At 48.4% G+C, this 19,230-nt stretch overlaps 1 protein-coding gene across 1 annotated transcript; it reads left to right on the top strand.

The window, feature by feature from the left end:
• Positions 1–395: 395 nt before the first annotated feature.
• On the top strand, positions 396–17,861 carry SKIC8 (SKI8 subunit of superkiller complex). The gene is made up of 11 exons (XM_072802449.1): positions 396–470; positions 2,483–2,532; positions 3,338–3,365; positions 4,883–4,988; positions 5,348–5,520; positions 12,380–12,528; positions 12,698–12,791; positions 13,564–13,657; positions 14,978–15,070; positions 15,655–15,733; positions 17,626–17,861. Exons 2-11 carry the CDS (start codon positions 2,521–2,523, stop codon positions 17,713–17,715), a joined length of 918 nt encoding a protein of 305 aa, XP_072658550.1. The 5' UTR covers positions 396–470; positions 2,483–2,520; the 3' UTR covers positions 17,716–17,861.
• The last annotated feature ends 1,369 nt before the right edge of the window (positions 17,862–19,230 follow it).

The following is a 19,230-nucleotide window of genomic DNA, read 5'->3' as shown; positions in this document are numbered from 1 at the left end:
CAGGTCAGCGCGGGTCCTGCTCTCCACCCCATTTGCTAGGTGAGAAGTGTTGAGCCCGAGAGGCCCTCGCTTGGGGTCCCGGAGTGACCTGGGGGTGGGGGAAATGCTGGTCACAACCTAGGAAATCTAGAGCTGTCGCACACACCGGCTGTGACCTTCAGTTTGAAAAACAAAACTACGTCACGGTCACGGCCGTTTCCTTCAGCAACTGGGCCTCGGAAGTGGTCAGGCGGAGGAGAAGCTCCGCGGACGCCCAGGATGCGGGAGGCGGGAGCCGGGAGCCCGGAGCCCAGGGCGGGCGCTGGGGGCAGCACGGCCGCGCGGCGGTAGGGGGCGCTGCGGCGCGCGCCTGCGCCCTGGGGCGGGGGCGGGGCTGCCAGGTGCCCCGCCCCCCGGCTCATAGCTGCGCGACGCGGTCGCCGCGAGCCGCACGTCACAAGTGTGGCGGCTGTGCAGCCGGCAGGGCGGCGGTGAGTGGACGTGCCCGGCGGTTGGGGCTGGGGTGGGGGGTCTCCGGGGCAGCGGGGCCGGCAGCGGGGAAGCGAGGGTGCGCCGGGGGCTCCTGCGATGCCTCCGCCCCGGCAGCGTGTGGGTGCGCGGGGCCCGGGAGGACGTCCTGGAACGTTCTGTGCCGGCTGGAAGGGGCGCTTGTGCCTCTGCGGGAGGGGTGGCAGAGGGCCGTGCTCCGGGGCTCGGGCCGCGGAGTCCTCCCGCGAGCGAGCCTCCCGTCCCCGGGCGGCTGCAGGCAGCGGCCGGCCTCTGCTCACTGCCGGCCCCGTGGAGCGCGGGGTCAGCGACCTGAGGGACGGAGCCGGCATGGACCCGGGGAGGGGGCAGAGACGGCCCCGGGCCGCGAGGTGTGCACTCATCTGCTGCGGGTGCTGGGGCGGGGCGGGGGGCGGGGGGCTTCCGTGAGCCCTCTGGGGCGGTCACGGGGTGGACGTGGTAACGGGACCGCGGAGAGCCCGCGCCCGCTCGCCTTGCCTCCCCGCCCCGGGCAGGACCCTGCACTTGGGCCACAACGGACTTCACACGACACAGAGGAGGGTTAGTTAGAAACCTTCCTAGTGGCCTTAGTGGTTCCGTCTCCTCTGTCCCTGGATGGAATCAAGGGGGCACGAGTGTGGATGAGAAGAAAACCTTCATTTTGATGGAAATTTAGCATTTCCTCCAAGTTTGAAGGTAGGCAACAAACCCCAGTAGCAACAGCGTGACTTTGTCCGCAGTAGTAAATCATAGATACTCCCCAATCCTCGGATGTTGTGAAAGCTCATCAGACTCTGAAAGGACGGCGTTACCAGAAGTGCTGCTGGACCTTGTTGCCTGACCGGCTGATGAAGAGTCACATGTGCTGCGCTATCACAACTTTAATTTTCATATTTTGATAAAACTTTTTTAGGTGTGCAGTTCATCTTGGTTATTCTCAGATTCTGTGTTTGCAAGTTTGCCTACCCGCTATACTTGATTTGTCATCCCAGAATCCATACTTGGAGAGCTTTTGTGGTCTTTTGTGGACATGTGCAGGGTGGTGAAAAATTTGAGTCGCCTGCCATGATTTCAGCTATGGCTGAACAAGGTGACGCTGCCTTCTTGCATTGACAAAGGTCCTTTTTTCAGTCTATTCAGTGTCATGATTTTTGCATTTTTGTGCTTTTTGTTGGTGACATCACCGTTAAAATAGCCTCCAACACAGTGCAAAGTGGTAGGTTCCTCAGTGCCAGGCTGTGAGGTGTGTACAGAGAAGATGCGTGTGTTCAGTAAGCTTCTGTGAGGTTTGAATTAGGGTGCTGTTGGCAGTGAGTTCACTACTGAGGGGTTAGCATAGGAACTTATGTATCGATCGGTTGACAGAAATGTTACAATCAGCTTGCAGGACCCTACCCAGTATTTCTTCTAGAAGCAGTGGGGTCAGTATTCACTAGTTTGGTGTTCCTAGTCCTTCCGAGAATGGGAGAGTCTCAAGCAACAAGCATTGAGTGTACTTGGTTCCCTTTGTAGTCCCCGTGCATCTAAAAGCTCTGAGAAGGGGCTTTAGGCTTCACCAGGCTGCTAGAGGGTCCATACACACAGAATACAAAGAGTCCAAGAGTCCTTGCAGCCTGAGAAAATAAATATGTCTATTTTTAGAGTGAGTCTGTGCTTAGCTGAGTCCTTTAAGATTTTGGGAGATGTGTGTCTGCAGCTGTGGACCTCATTCACATGCCTGTTGGCTCGAGTGGGCAGGATCTATGGTTTTATCTGAAGAGCAGCAAGCAGTGGAGACCAGTCCCTCTCTAGTCAGACTTGGCATGGGGCATATGTGAGTGGAGTCCCTGGGCTCCAAGGGGGAAGGAAGGTGGTAGCACCCAGCTGGGCTTGTGGAGGGGTCCTTGGGGCTGATCCACTGAAGAATGTCAGGGCCGCTCTGACAGAGGGTTGCCCTATCCCGTATCCGCCTCTGTCCTGATGACACCCCCATACTGAAGCCCTCATGTCTCCACAGAACTGTCTGGCCTGTAGCCTTCCTCCTTGGTTGAGGAAATGACCAACCAGGTAAGGCCTATGGGGACGTTCGGAAGAATAACACTTGGTTCCTTTGGCAGGTGGAAGCCCAGGATGTGGTCTGGGTATGTAGTCAGGAAACTAGCATCTGTTCCTGCTCTGCTTTTAAAGTCCTGGGTGGAAAAAATAAAGTGCTGGGTGACCCTGAGCCCAAATCACCAGACAGTTGGGGGCACTATAAGCTGCACAACACCAGCAGGAGGAGGATTTCACCTATCGAAATATTTCCACAGTTTCCAGAGGGATTGGGGAGAATTCATACTCAGGGGCACCCAGCTGGCTCGGTCACTAGAGCCTGCGACTCTTGATCTCAGGGTTGTGAGTTCAAGCCCCATGTTGGGCGTAGAGCGTCCTTAATTAAAAAAAAAAAAAATGTCTTCAAAAACAAGAAACAAAAATCAGAAATGGGGAAATTTTTATCATAAGATTAGGGACAATGATAACAGGTTAGGCAGACTATGTGGTTTTGTACAACTGCAAAAATTATGCTGGAACCCGGATGCAGAGTCTCCTGGTGATCATAGCTGGGAATGCACAGGATTTATCAGTCTCCTAGCAGTGGGTGAGGAGAGGACAGTTTCTGCAAGAACTGATTTTTTTCTGGTGTAGTAGTTGAGTCTGCATATCTGGCATGAGCAGGAATCAGGGAGCTTGCAAGGATGGGCAGGGTGAGGATGGCGGAGTAGCTTACAGTGGGGAATGTGTGGTCAACTGGGTCCGGGGGGGTGTTTTAGGGAGGGAGGGGATACCTCTGAAGTCTGACTGTTGGTTTAATGTGACATCTCTTCTTTTTTAGTACAGTATTCTCTTCAAACAAGAACAAGGTAAGCAGCCTCATCTGTGAGAATTGTTGTCCCTGGTGTTTGGAAGGCTGAACTGACATGCACAAGAGATGGCAGGGGCAGCTGAAAACACATATTTACAAGCAAACAGCAACAGAAGCCCCCAAACAACTAACTAGAAAGAAAAAGCAGGGGTCACAGAATAGACTGGGAAGCTGCAGTCTGAGGGAAGCTTTCCCACCTGAGAAAGATGAAGCTCTGAGCTTCTCAGTAGCCAGGGTGATGAAGGGGAACCTTAGAGCCTCTGAACATGTCTTGGCGCCTTTACGATGGTTCCCCCCTTCAGACCGTGACCCTTAGTAGAAGTGGAGGATGGGCTGGGTGCTGTGCAGCAGTAGCTGAGGTGGGATGGGAATGGGGAACAGTCAGTGTAGTCTGGGACACAGCTTGCCAGGACGCTGGGCTTCTCATGTGCCCCGTTTCTTCACCACACCTGGAAGAGCTGGGCAAAGCCGGGAGGAACCTGTGGAAAGGCATTGTAAAAGCTCTTCCACTCTAGGTAACTGATGTTTAGATAGGCTGAAGTTAAAGCCAAACGCATTCTTCAAGTTAGCTCAGATGGGTAACTAACTAGTCAGGCATGCCATCAACTACCTTCAACTACCTGGCATGCTGCTAATGCCTTCCAGGTGGCGAGCTAGCAGGCTAGACTCAGGTGGGCATTCTCACTGAGGCCACAGCCGTTCATGGCCCTGATACGTATTGGGAAGGTATTCCTCGATCATTGCTACAAGGCATGAATAAAGCCTCTGTGTGCACTTGCCACATCCCTGGACCTGCGCCAGGTCTGCAGACCTGACAGGGAAGGCCACCAGATATGCAGTTGGTGGACTTGGAATTTAAGCTGGACTTTAGTCAGCAGAGCTTGAGTTTAAATCCCAGTTCTGATGCTTCTTAGCTTTTGACTTTGAGTGAGTTACTGTGCTTCCCTAAGCCTCTGATTCCTTGTCTGTAGGATGAGGATATTAACCCTTCATAGGGTTGTTGTGGTTAATTGAGATAATATTATATAAAATTAACGTAGTTACTGATTGATGAAGCATAAGAGACATTTGTGTTGGAGAGCTCAAGCATCTTGATATTTGTTCTCAGACCTGTATTATTTGCACTTGAACTGCCTACTGGTTGCCAAGGATCCTTGAGGCACCAGTCTTACCAAGTTTAGGTCTTTGGAGGGTGAGGGGCTTCCCACTGGTTTCCCTGGTTCTAACCAGGTGACACAGGCAGGCAGTATGCTAAAGTGGAAAGGACATAGATGGCTCTGGTACTCCCTTCCTACCAGGTAAACCTGTGATTTGGGACAAGAGGCTTTTTCAGAATGTCCAGTGTTCGTGTGTCCCTCTGCAGTTCTGACAGAAACTGATGGGAAAGCACTTGGCAAGACAGTTAAAGCAGGTGGCTGTGAGCTTAGAGTTGTCGGAGCAGCATTTCTGCTTCCTTTCAGCCTGTGCGGTTTAGACATTGCAGGAAGACTTAAATGAAGTGCTTTCTAATTCTAGCCCATGATGATGCCATTTGGTCGGTTGCCTGGGGGACAAACAAGAAAGAAAACTCTGAGACGGTGGTTACGGGGTCCCTGGATGACCTGGTGAAAGTCTGGAAGTGGTGAGTGCCCTCTCCCCTTATGGCTTTGGAAATTGGGGTTCACAGTTTTGCTTCTGGACTCCCAAGGTGCAATCAGGAGAGTCGTGTTTCCTAGGCAAGAAAGCAGTAGCAGTCTGATGGTATAAAAAGGCAGCCTACGTTTTCCCCTTATTCAATGTTAAGGCCTATACTTTAAGAAAAAAAAAAAGTCCCACAGTTAAAACTTGGCTTCCCTTGGTGTTTCATGCCCATGGGTTCCACTCCAAGTCTGCATTTTACAGACTATTGGTAATGGGAGGGGGCAGGTCATGGGGGCCTAGAATTTTAGGCGCTGGTACAGCCTGTTGTGCAAAAACCCATTTTTCTGTCCCCCACTGCAGGTGTGATGAGAGGCTGGACCTACAGTGGAGTCTAGAGGGACATCAACTGGGCGTGGTGTCTGTGGACATCAGCCATACGCTGCCCATCGCTGCATCCAGTTCTCTTGACGCTCATATTCGTCTCTGGGACTTGGATAATGGCAAACAGATAAAATCTATAGATGCAGGACCAGGTAAGAGCTTTACTTGCCAGGAAGATAATAGACACAACCCCTTTCCACACCTGTAGTTCAGAAGTTTTTGGATTTGAGGGGCTAATTAACATGGGTGCATGAACTATGTAATAGCTTTGGGAGGAGTGCCCTCCAAGCATTAATGTCTCAGCAACTAAACAGTGTTTCTACATCCGTTAGGTCAGGTTTTACTGCCAAGTAAATTTTAGTGCTAAGCCTATTAAAAACCTCAGAGTTTTCAGAGGTTTTAGATTTTAGAATTGTCGATTTGGGGCTGTGGATTTGGATGGTCCGGAGGTTCTGGGTTTGCCATAGTCTGATTTGACATGCAATGGCTAATAGAAGTCTTCAGTATAAAGTATTGTGTTGTCTTAAATCTGTATCATGGTAACCTCTATGAATTATGATTACAGTGCCCGATTCCCAGCATTTGACATGAAACTGCTAGAATAACATTTCTTTTTTTAAAATACCATAGGACAGCATAATCTTGTCCATCAGCATTGATAAATATCTGGGGGAAAGGAATTAATGGTTTCAGTGGATGGTTTAACTTGGAACAACCACACGACATCTCAGAATTCCTTGTAGCCTTCAGTCTGCTTGTAAATGACTGCATAGCATTCACGACCAGAGGCTATTTGGCCAGAATGGGTCATGACCCCCAGAGAGCATAGAGCTACTTGCCTCTCTGGTACACCCTTCGAGGGTTGGCTACAGAAAAGTTACTTCAGTGTTTCCTGAACATAATTCCCTTGATTGGAGCCCCAGGTGGACTTGCCTCCCAGTGGTTATGCTCAGTAGCCAATACAGGCTGTCTTTATATTGTAAAGAATAATAGTCCCACAGTTTATAGGGAAGCTAGATTATTTGGGGACTGAGTGCATTTCCCCTCAGAAGCAATAGTTCATGTTTATGGTACTTACCGCTGGAGCTTTTCTAAAGAATACGCATGCCCAGACCCTGAGCAATCATCAGGGTGTGTGGGCTGGATATGTATTTGGAAAAAGCTACTCAGACACTGACTTCCCAGGTGATTGTCTTTGCCTGTATTCTTACCTGCTGACATCGCTCATGGAGGACTTGAGGCCCCAGACCAGCCCCCAAAGCCTATGAAGACAAAGAGCCCCGGAGAGGAGGAGGAGGCAGATCTGTCACTGCCTTTTTACCTTGGGCACCAAAGCCTTCCCCAGACCTGTGATGCTGAGGGCAGTGAGCTGATCTTGTGGTCCTGGGTGCGCTGCACTTGGAGAGATGAGTACTGGCTTGGTTTCAAGGGAGAGGATGAGTCTGTACGCAGCTTGCCTTCCCTGACACCCAGTGCCCTAAACAATTGGGTGTCGGTTCTGTGTATGTCAAGTGCTTGTGGAAAGGTTCCTGTTGGGAAAGAAACAAGGTCCAGAGATTCGTCAAGGGGTTAGATTTACTTTCTCTTTGGACAGGAATCTGGTTGTGGCACAGCAGGTACTTGGGTAGTAAAAGCAGGTGCTGCTGTTAATAGCTAAAGAGCAACTGAGCCATGCAAAGGCTCACACTGCTCATGAGTGTGGGGACAACAACACATACGTTGTGCCTGTCTTGAAAATACATGGAGGATGTGGACCACCACAAATAACAGGGAAAAGGGAAAGAGAAAATCCCTGATCCCGGGGAATGTAAGGATGTGGATGGCAGTGAGGACATAGGCGAGGGCCTCATGAACAAGGCAGCTGTGCTCCCTGCACTGGACACTTGGGATAGGCATCCGCGCCCTCAGACAAGCAGGACCCCCATGAGTAAGGAGCTGCTCCCAGTGACGAGGTGGAGCTTAGTGATTATGATAGATACCTTTTGTGCAGAAATTATAGGCTTAGAATGTGGGAACAAAAATCCCTTCAATTTTGAGCATCAGGATATTTGATGCTAAAAATTTTATATCGTAAACCAGCTAACAGGGAAATATAAAAATATTTAGAAATATTTTATTAAACTGAAAGGAATTCAAAGCAGATTTTCTAGTAACCATTATTTCTGTAAACAGCTAAATTATGGGGATCCCTGGGTTGCTCAGCGGTTTAGCGCCTGCCTTTGGCCCAGGGCACGATCCTGGAGACACAGGATCGGGTCCCACATTGGGTTCCTGGCATGGAGCCTGCTTCTTCCTCTGCCTGTGTCTCTGCCTCCCTCTCTCTCTCTCTCTCTCTCTCTCTCTCTGTCTATCATGAATAAATAAATAAACCTTTAATAAATAAATAAATAAACAGCTAAATTACAATAGGAATAAGTAAGCATAATCTTGTTAGAATAAATTCTAGTTATTTATTAGTAAAGAGATTAAAAACAGCTATTTGAGAGATTGATTATAAAAGCTTTTTCAGATCTTGGTTAATTGGGCATTCTCATGGGATGCCTGGGTGGCTTAGCAGTTGAGCACCTGCCTTTGGCTCAGGGCATGATCCTGCAGTCCCGGGATCGAGTCCTGCATCGGGCTCCCTGCATGGGGCTTCTGCCTCTGTCTATGCCTCTGCCTTTCTGTCTGTGTCTTTCATTAATAAATAAATTTTTTTTTTAAAAAATTGAGCATTCTTGAAGTTAATTTCCTTTTAAAAATGAACATTTCGTGAGAAAAGTGATAGAACTAAATTATTACCCCTTTGAATATGTGTGTTGAAATTTGCAAGAGATTTTTGTTTTATTTATTTATTTAATATTTATTTATTTATTCGGGGGGGGGGGCGGGCAGAGACACAGGCAGAGGGAGAAGCAGGCTCCATGCAGGGAGCCTGACGTGGGACTTGATCCCAGGTCCTCAGGATCACACCCTAGGCTGCAGGCGGCCCTAAACCACTGCGCCACCAGGGCTACCCGAGATTTTTGTTTTAAAAAACCTTGGGGATAGGGGATCCTTGGGTGGCTCGGCGATTTAGCGCCTGCCTTCGGCCCAGGGCGTGATCCTAGAGTACCGGGATCCAGTCCCACATTAGACTCCCTGCATGAAGCCTGCTTCTCCCTCTGCCTGTGTCTCTGCCTGCCTCTCTGTCTCACTCGCTCGCGCTCTCTCTGTCTCTCTCTCTCGAGTAAATAAATAAACTCTTAAAAAAAGAAAACAAAACCATGGGAGATGGTGCTGAGCCCTCTGTGCTGGGACCTGCCATCTGCCATGTGTCAGCTCACAGCAGCCTCTTCTCAGTCCTGTAGGTTGGGAAGGGCCTGCTGTATGTGAGCTCTTCCTAGGAATGAGGACAGAGACTTGGGAGGGAGCCTTTCTCTGCTTTCCCTTTGATCTGACAAGCACTGTTGTGTCAGGGCAGGGTGGCAAGACTTGGGGTGTGTTCCTCTACAAGAGTGCATGTGGATAAAGGGACAGGCAGACAGTGAGCAACTAGATAGCAACTGGCCTCCAACCCCTGACCCCAAAGGCCCCTAGAGGTCTTTGGGATGGCCTCTGAAGTGGTTCTGAGTAGCTCAGAAAATAAATGCTAGACTACCACCAGTGGCATGTTCCCAGATAGAAATCATCACTTGCCCCTACCCCAGGGGAGTCCAGAGGATGACCCTCCCCCCCCCCAAATCCAGCTGAGGAAGTAGTGTGATGCACAAATCACACTGGAATAGAGCTCTTGAAATGAACTAAGCTGAATGGTGTAACTTAGAAACTAGGTGGTTTTTCTAAAAGCAGCAGTGCCTCTTTCCAGTCCTTGTTAATTTGTGGTAAATACTTTGTCATATTCTAGTTTAACAGAAGAGTATTTGTGGTAGGACATCTTGATTTAGTTATAGCTTTTTTTTTTTTTTAAGATTTTATTTATTTAATCCATGAGAGACTCAGAGAGAGAGGCAGAGACATAGGCAGAGGCAGAAGCAGGCTCCATGCAGGAAGCCCGATGTGGGACTCGATCCTGAGACCCTGTATCATGCCCTGAGCCAAAGGCAGATGCTCAACCGCCAAGCCACCCAGGCGTCCCTAGTTATAGCTTTATTGAGATAAGCTCTCACTTGTATAATTGCAATGTAAAGGTAGCCCTCTGTGTTTGGTTCTGTGAGTCTTAGTAAATCTCTGGGGTTGTATGGTCACCACTGCAGTTCCAGGCCTTAGAGAATACCCTTGTGTCCATGTAGAGTCAGTCTCCTCCACCTTCAGCCTCAGGCAGCCACTGATCTGCTCCTCATTTCTGTAGTTTTGCCTTTCTGAAAAATGTTGTGTAGGTGGAATTGTATTGTCTTCTACATCTTCGTTCTTTCTGTAGCATCACATTTGCAAGGTTCCTCCACATTGTAGCATGTATCAGCAGTTCCTTATTTTGTTCTTGCACCAACCACTTGATGGACATGTGGATGCTTTCCAAATTTTTACTATGTAAAAACTATAGTGCTATGAACATCTGTGCACAAGTCTTTGTGTGAATATGTGTTTTCATTTCTCCTGGGTTAGATACCCAGGAGTGGAATTGCAGGATATTCTGGTAAGTTTGTTTTCATTTAAGAAACTGTCAGACTGTTAAAACAGTCCCATTTACAATTGCATCATAACCAGTAAGATACCTATGAATTTTCCTAACCAAAAAGGTAAAGGATCTGTACTCTGAAAACTATAAAACACTGATGAAAGAAATTGAGAGGATGCAAAGAAATGGAAAAACATCCCATGCTCATGAATTGGAAGAATAAAATTGTTAAAATGTCTGTGATACCCAGAGAATCTACACATTCAATGCAATCCCTATCAAAATACGAACAGCATTTTTCACAGATTTAGAACAAACAATCCTAAAATTGTAAAATTTGTTTGGAAACACAAAAGACCCCAAAAAGCCAAAGCAACCTTGAAAAAGCAAAGCAAAACCAGAGTCCTCACGATTCTAAACTTCAAGCCATATTACAAAGCTGTAATCATCAAGACTATATGGTCCTGGCACAAAAACAGACACATAGATCAATGGAACAGAATAGAGAAATGGACCCTCAACTCTTTGATCAATATTCGACAAAGCAGGAAAGAATATCCAATGGAAAAAAGTCTCTTCAGTAAATGGTGTGGGAAAATTGGACAGCCACATGTAGAAAAATGAAACCGGACCATTTTCTTACACCACAAAGATAAACTCAAAATGGTTGAAAGACCTAAATGTGAGACAAAAATCCTAGAGAACACAGGCAACAACCTTTGTGACATTGGCAGTAGCACCTTCTTACTAGACACATTTATGAATGTAAAGGAAACAGAAGCAAAATTGAACTCTTGGGACTTCATGAAGATAAAAAGGTTTGCACAGCAAAGGAAACCGTCACCAAAACTAAAAGACAACCTACAGAATGGGAGAAGATACATGCAAATGACATCTCAGATAAAGGGCTGGTATCCCAGATCTATAAAGAACTTCTAAAACTCGGGATCCCTGGGTGGCGCAGCGGTTTGGCGCCTGCCTTTGGCCCAGGGCGCGATCCTGGAGACCCCGGATCGAATCCCATATCAGGCTCCCGGTGCATGGAGCCTGCTTCTCCCTCTGCCTGTGTCTCTGCCTCTCTCTCTCTCTGTGACTATCATAAGTAAATAAATAAAAATTAAAAAAATAAAAAATAAAACTCAATACCCAAAAAACAATCCAGTTACAAAATGGGCAGAAGACATGAACAGGTATTTCTCCAAAGACATACAAATGGCCAACAGACACATGAAAAAATGCTCCACATCACTTGCTATCAGGGAAACACAAATCAAAACCACCATGAGGTACCACTATACACCAGAGAGAATAGCTAAAATTAACAAGACAGGAAACATGTTGTCAAGGATGTGCAGAAAGGGGAACGAACCCTCTTACACTATTGGTGGGACTGCAACCTGGTGCAGCCACTCTGGAAAACAGTGTGGAAGTTCCTCAAGAAGTTAAAAACAGCGATACCCAATGGCTCAGCAATTGCATTACTGGGTATTTACCCCAAAGATACAGATGTAGTGAAATGCCGGGACAACTGCACCCCAATGTTCATAGCAGCAATGTCCACAATAGCCAAACTGTGGAAGGAGCCAAGATGTTCTTCGACAGATGGAATTAATAAAGAAGATGTGGTCTATATATACAATGGAATATTACTCAGCCATCAGAAAGGATGAACATCTACCATTTACATTGTTGTGGATGGAACTGGAGGGTATTATGCTGAGTGAAATGAGTCAGTCAGAGAAAGACAATTACCATATGGTTTCACTCATGTGGAATTTAAGAAACAAAGCAAACGAACAAGAAGAGAAAAAGAAACACAAACCAAGAAACAAACTGAACCGCAGAGGACACACTGCTGGTCACCAGCGGGGGTGTGGGGGTGTGGTGGGGGCACCTCTGTGCACAGGTGATAGGGGTAAAGGAGGCTACGTATCCTGATGAGTGCCAAATGATTAACATTTTTTTAAAGATCTTATTTATTTATTCATGAGAGACAGAGAAACAGAGGGAGAAGCAGGCTCCATGCAGGGAGCCTGATGTGGGACTTGATCCTGGGACCCTGGGATCACACCCTGAGCCAAAGGTGCGCTCAACCGCTGAGCCACCCAGGTGTCCCGGTGATTAACATTTTTAAAAAGAAAACTGTTTAACTGTTCTTCAGAATGGCTGCACCATTTTATGTTTCCACCAGTACAAGAGGATTTTGGTTTCTTCACATCCTTGTTAACAGTTGGTATTATCCTATTTTTATCAAAAATTTTAAAAGCCCATAAACTAAATTGGTAAAGAATTAGCAACTTCACGCATAGGTTTTTGAATCAGGACATTGTTTCTAATTTTTAAAAACTGTATCTTTTGGCAAAATTGTAAAAGTTTTAAAACTTAAGGTCACACTTTTTCTCACCGTATTTTTTTCCTTCTTTTTTTCTGTTCAGTGGATGCCTGGACTTTGGCCTTTTCTCCTGATTCCCAGTATCTGGCCACAGGAACTCATGTGGGGAAAGTGAACATTTTTGGTGTGGAAAGTGGGAAAAAGGAATATTCTCTGGACACGAGAGGAAAATTCATTCTTAGTATTGCATATGTAAGGAACCCTTGCTCTCTCTTCTCTCCCCAACTCTACTTTATGCGCTTGCAGCTTGTGACCGCCGCTGTCTGGCTGGCACAGCCTGTAGTAGCAGCTCTGCTTGTGTTTGGTGGGGACGGCTTAGCCCCGCAGAGTCTCAGATGTCCTCCGAATGTTCTCTGCACAGAGCCCTGATGGGAAGTATCTGGCCAGTGGAGCCATAGATGGGATCATCAATATTTTTGATATTGCAACTGGAAAACTTCTGCACACGCTGGAAGGTATGGCTCATTTTGTTTTGTGTAAAGTGGGTTATCAGATCACCAAGGAGGAATTAGTCTTTTATTAAAATGCTACTAAATGACAAATGAGTTTTACATTTGCAAAAGAGTGATCTCGGTTGGAAATCTGAAATGCCTCCAGGTCCTAGTTTGGTCGTCCAGTAGAACCTGGACGTGCTTGTTCTGGTGAACACTCACTTGTTTATGTGTCCGTGTATCTCAGTCATGTGAGTGTTTCCTTTCTGTCCTGTTTGGTTCTGCAGAACGTTGTGATTAAGAACGACTTTTTGTCAAAAACCTGAAGGTGGATGAATGCACAGTACCTGTGCCCTGCCCTGCGGCTTCACAGCATGGTTGGGAGGGAGGCTTCTACTCTGCTCTTCCTACTAGTTGCAATTCTGACCAAGCAAATACGGGGCCTGCTTAGTTTACCATTTACCATACAATACGGGATGCAGTAGGAGACAGCATCCTGTAGCCCATCCGTATGGATCAGCATGTATATTTCCTCGTTTGTCCGTGTCGATAGCAGACCAGCCATGTATGCTGAGGTCAAGCTGATGAGGGAAGGAACCCAGGAGAAATGGCTCCAGGAGGAGGGGCCTGTGTTATGTGGATGTTTCTGGAACACTAGCAGGAGAGCCTGTGCAGTCCCTCCCCACCCTCTGACAGAAGCAGTGCGGCTCAGTGACTGTGGTCATTAAAAGGGACACTCACTGTCAGTGGGGAACCTGTGATTTGCCAGATTGACAGGGGCCTTTGTGAATTTCAGGCCATGCTATGCCTATCCGTTCCCTGACATTCTCCCCGGATTCTCAGCTCCTGGTCACTGCATCAGATGATGGCTACATCAAGATCTATGATGTGTAAGTTATCATGGAGACTCGAGGCTTCTCACCCAGTATCAGTGCCCTTCCTGTATCCCACTGCTTGAAGGAGTCCTGGGCCCAGGGGGGGGCTTGTGTGCAGGGCCCTGGGCTTTGCTCCCAGGTCAGTACTCCTGACCTTGAACTTAGAATGTCACAGGCTGCCTGCTAGGATCAGGCACTTCCTGCCTGTTTCCAGCTATCCTGTCCCTTGTGGAGCTCATGGATTTTCACTTCCTTCAGGTAAGTAAGGTGTGTACAGATAAGGAGGTGGAACCACTGGTGGTCACTGGTGCAGAGTTATGGCAGAACCACAAACATCCAGTCTGCACTCTTCTGCCTCTCCCGGGACTGTTAGTGGTTTGACTGCAGGTGTAGGAGTGAGTTGAGTGATCATTCTCCTCAGGTCACAGCTCTCTTGTAAGCCTGTGCGCTGCCCATATCTTCAGGGTTCCCCACTGTTCTTTTCCACCCTCAGGCATCCCTTGGAGGGTGTTTGTGTCCTTGATGCTTGGACTCAGCAATGTGGTCTATGTGCCTCTGGCTCATGGCCTCCGAATATGGTAGTCTGGTGCCATGGGTGCACAGGACATACTGGTCCGTGCCCCAGCAGTGAGTGGGTGCCACAACCCTGACCACCTGTGTGCCCTCATGTGGGCTCGTGAGGGTTTTCTGGGGGGTTTGCACCGGGGTGGAGGAACACGGAGGACAAAATGTCAGCAAGGTGGCAGAAGTGCAGGTTCTGAACAAGAGCTGGAGAGGGAGTTCAGGCTCCAGAGGGACTAGTGACTAGTCTCCCCTAAGTGCAGAGCAGGAGCCTCTCCTTGGACCCCGCCCCTCCCCCCCCAAGGTCTGTTCTGTGCGGCTGCAGCCTGTTCTCCCATGTAGGACCTCGCCACGCTGCAGTCAGGCCTCAGGATTGTTCTCCTGCCTTTGCTGATTGCATTTCACTTTTCTGAAAGTGAAAAATGGCTTTTGTAATTAGACCCGTCTTGTTCTTGGTTTGATTAAAATGGTCTGTCCATGCCACATCTGTCCTAAAGCGTGAATATGAGCAGCTCCATTGGACAGGAGGCACTGGCTCCCTGGTGGAAGGGGTGCCGGCTGTGCGGGCAGGGACACCCTGCTACTGTCCTCAGGCAGCCAGCCCCCCTGCTAGTTTCTTCTCCTGTGGTTCTTCTCCTTCTTGATTTTGGGCTGTGAAGCTCTCAGCTTGCTGTGGGTCCTACTCTGTTATGGGGGGAAATTCAGACATTTTGTGCTAATGCTCCTGTAAAAATTTGTATCATTTCCATTTTGTTTGAAACTTTCCCATTTCAGACAACATGCCAATTTGGCTGGCACGCTGAGTGGCCATGCATCATGGGTGCTGAATGTTGCATTTTGTCCTGACGACACCCACTTTGTGTCCAGGTACTTATGATTCTTAGCCATTTCTTAAATGCTGGGGAAATGAAGACTGTCCTTTGTGAGTTGCCTTAAAATTTGAAGATGGTCCGACCCTTTTTCATTCAGGTAGACTGTTTTCTACATTGATTTTGTGAGTGGTTGCCTGAGTTGTGAAGGTAGTTGTCCTAGCTGGAACAAAGGTGGATTCTTAGAATAGTTCAATTTTTAGTTTTTCCTTATAAATCTAGGCTTCCACATGCAGTTGCTGTAGGGATACCTGTGTTCCAACAGTAACTCAAAATACATAAATCGGTGTACAAGTGGTGTTTCAGGGCCAGGGCAGCCCACACGGTAAAGAAAGGAGATGGCCGGCTTACTAGCATTGCACAGAGGTTACGGCAGCCTCTTTGTTGGGAAGCTTTCACAGGCCCCCTCCAACCTGGAACAGGCACACGTGTCTGAGGCTCCTGTGGGGCTCAGGCCAGCCACGGTGCACACAGCTAGGCAGAATAGGGGAGCGAAGGATGGTGGGGTTTCTGGTCACATTCCTTCCAACCTAAACCCAGAATACAAACTGTTTTGAAACTGATATTCCCTTTTTTACACAGTTCATCTGATAAAAGTGTGAAAGTTTGGGATGTTGGAACAAGAACCTGTGTTCACACCTTCTTCGATCACCAGGATCAGGTACAGCAAACTTCACATTCACGTTCCTTTATCTTTGGTTAGACCTGCAGATGTGCTAGCCTTACCTGACTACTGCTGACACCTGTCCCCTCTCCTGACCTGCTGCTTGACCTGCTTGAGTGTCCATCAGCCAGTGTCCTGCACACATTGAATGGGCTGGCGGCTAGGTAGGCCATGAGACGTGATGTCCCTTTGAGGGCCAGGGAACACGGCACCAGCCACGCAGCCGTTTGGTGCCTTTGGAAAGTGCAGGGTGCCCAGGGCATGCCGGGAGCACTTCTCCATGTGCAGCCACTGCATGTGTGCCACCGCTGGCCCAGGAAGGGCCTTCCTTAGAAGTGCCCATTTCTCACACACACAGCTCTTGTCATTTTTGGAGCTGGCCATAGAAGTGTTTTTTTTCAACATACTTAAAGCCATAAATTCTTAACAGGTTGTTTGGCTTTAGTGACATTAATAACTTTTTACTTTGCTTTTTTTTTTTTTAAGATTTTATTTATTCATGAGAGAGACAGAGAGAGACAGAGACACAGGCAGAGAGAGAAGCAGGCTCCATGCAGGGAGCCCGATGTGGGACTCGATCCCAGGACTCCAGGATCACACCCTGAGTCAAAGGCAGACACTCAACCACTGAGCCACCCAGCATCCCTTTGCTTCACTTTTTAAATGAGGCGGTGACTCTGTTCTCCCAGGGTACTTTTTGTCTTTGCCCGTGTGGATGTGAAAGGAAAAGGTGGTCTGATGTAGTGCCTCTGCATCAGGAATCCCTGGGGCTCTTCCATTCATTAGGTCTGGCACGGGGCCTGGGCTTCTGCATGTGTAACCAGCACCAGGAGGGGCACATGCTGCTGGTCCCAACCACTTTGAGTAGCAAGTTTCAGGAAGCTAGTCACTTTTAAAAATGCCCATGGCAGTAAAAAGTTGACTTTTAATATATTTTTAATGTTTTTATGAAGATCCCAGGTTTTTTATCGTATTTTTGTTTTTCAAGTAATGTATATGTACACCCAATATTGGGGCTCAAACTCATGACCCCAAGATTAGGAGTCATATGTTCTACCAACTGAGCCAACCAGCAGCCCCGATGACCTCTTTGGAATGCAGCTTGAAGTGAATATAATTGTTTATGCTTCTTTACATCTAATGTGAAATAATGACTGCTAATGAAGTCGAGGGGATTTAATCTTGATATTTCACCTCTGGACTTCAACATTTCATATGCGAGTAAATCTGGCTGCACGTGGCTCAGAGTATGATGCGGTCTCAGGAGTGTTTGGGTGGAAGTAAGGCTGTCGGCCTAACAGGTGCAAGCACTGGACTCAGGGCTGGAACCCCCACTCAGAGTCAGTTTTGTCAGGAAAGAGATATGACCGTTGACTTAACATAGCAAGTAAAACCAGGGCTCCTTGATGCCTACTGGTCCAGCTGTGAGAACAGACAGGCTCCAGAGGCTCTGATAACAGAGACTCGTGGGCTGGGCATGGGGGCACAGGAGTGAGGTGAGGAGCAGTTTTTCCCCGTAGGCAGTACCCCCAGGGCAGTTGTGGGCCTTCTTTCTGGAAACACAAATGAGAGCCCGCACCAGTCCTATGGGTACCAGCTTCATGGCATAAGGTCACTCCCCAGATCCTGAAACTCTGGAAAGGTTTGTAGATATCCCGATTTGGGTTTAGAAATGACACTGTGGAATATGGGAGGGGAGGGATGATAAATCCTAGCAATGCAAGGTGCCTGGTTAAGGGAAAGCCCTGGAGTGTACTGGCTCAGAAAGCACCAGAACATCCCCATCTCACTGTTTTTCTAGATTCAGTATAGTGAGAATAGAGAAGGATGTTTGCTCGTGAAGAATGAAAGCATGAGAACTTTGCTTTCTCTTTTTCTTTGATGTACAGGTCTGGGGAGTAAAATACAATGGAAATGGCTCAAAGATTGTGTCCGTGGGCGATGACCAGGAAATCCACGTCTATGATTGCCCCGTGTAAACACCAGTCTCGCAGGCTGGTGTGCAGGTCATGACATTCCGTACCTCTCTAGCTTTAACAAAACAGAGTGTTTATTGGAACAGAAGCTTAAATTTTGTAGATATGGTATCTGTTCATACTTTAACATAAAGTGTTCATAACACAAACACTGCGTTCTGGGCTCTTTGACCTGCCCTGTTGCAGGTAGGAGAGTGGGAGGAGGATCTGCCCCAGAGATGCAGAGATCCGGGCACCTCCCAAACCTCCCAGCTGAGATGGCTGCAGGCTTCTCCTCGGGGTATCTGTCCTGCAGAAGCTTCTGAATGGAGGCCTGAAGGGAGCAGGGTATTTGCCCAGGGGGGAAATGTCCTGGAGTTCTGCTATTTGGGCATGTTTGGTACCCTGAATGTCACCTGCCACATGGCACCCTAGACTTTAGGGGGGTATTGCCTGTGGTGTCCGTACGTGCCAGCCCCACCTCCATACCCCAGAAGCTGGTGTCCCTTCAACGGGGTCTGCATGGAAATGGCTCACACTCTGAAGCTTGTTGCTTTTTATTACTGACTCCATATGCCTGTGAGGTTATATGCTTGTCCCCCAAGCCCCTGTCATCCCCAGATAAAGCCTGTGCCATCCCCAAATAAAGCCTGCACCACAGCTGCCACCAGACACCACCCCTTCTCTCTACAGCTGCCTGTATGCCTGATGTCTGCACATACCTTCACCCCAGGTAGGAGCGCCTGTCCAGCAGCATGAGGCAGGCTGGCACTTAACACCCTCATTGGATCTCAAGAAAATGTCAACAGCCAGAGCCATTCTTCTCAGACCAGCTCAATTTTAATTCTGAGGTGACAAAGATACAGGTGGAGTCAGTTTTAAGAAACATCCTCCAAATCCCATTCCTGCCACCAGGAAGGAGCTGAAGGTAATGCCACCCCGTCAGCAGTAGCTGTGCGGCGGTGATCAGGAAGTTGTGGTATAGACAGGACACCCTGGAGCTATGGTCCCATTTGTAAATGGGTTTGCACACAGGCTTGGTTGGAAGAGTAGGTTTTAGGGCTGTCCTGAACAGCAGGCACTGGGGGTTACCTATTCTGAGCAAGTGGTGCCTGCCTGCCCACACAGTCCTGCTGGAGCCTGGTCCCGCGAGCTGGCTCACCCTGAGTGTGGGCCTGTGGGGCCCCTCAGCCCTACTGTGGGTGGCCCTGGTCTGCATCAAACTTGCAGGTTCTGCAGAACCAAGAGAGGGCGGGTCTGACGAGTGACCCCTTCTGTAGCCCAGCAGCTTCTCCCAACTGCAGTGGGAAGGAAGGTACCAGTGACGGCTAAGGGCTATGATGACCCTACACGTGAGCTGTGGCCACTTGCTGGGAGTAAAGCGGTGAGGACCGTCCATCTGGGCAGGCAGCCCGTACCACAGTGCACAGCATTGGCTAGGCAGTGTGCTCACCAGAACCACGTCCCCTCAGCAAGAAGCCCTTTGTTCCATGGCCATGTAGCCAGAGGAACCATCTGTCGAAGGGAGCCAGATCTGGG

The sequence above is a fragment of the Canis lupus genome, chromosome 2 (assembly GCF_048164855.1).
Source record: "Canis lupus baileyi chromosome 2, mCanLup2.hap1, whole genome shotgun sequence".
In the NCBI taxonomy this organism is placed as follows: Eukaryota; Metazoa; Chordata; class Mammalia; order Carnivora; family Canidae; genus Canis; species Canis lupus.
The sequence above is the reverse complement of the archived record's forward strand: the minus strand, read 5'-3'. Positions and strand labels throughout refer to the sequence as shown.

What these genes read in the sequence shown, in the direction of transcription:
- SKIC8 (XM_072802449.1), top strand. An exon ending in TACATCAAGATCTATGATGT is followed by an intron (nt 13,658 to 14,977) that starts GTAAGTTATCAT and finishes TTCCCATTTCAG; the next exon opens with ACAACATGCCAATTTGGCTG. An exon ending in GACACCCACTTTGTGTCCAG is followed by an intron (nt 15,071 to 15,654) that starts GTACTTATGATT and finishes TTTTTTACACAG; the next exon opens with TTCATCTGATAAAAGTGTGA.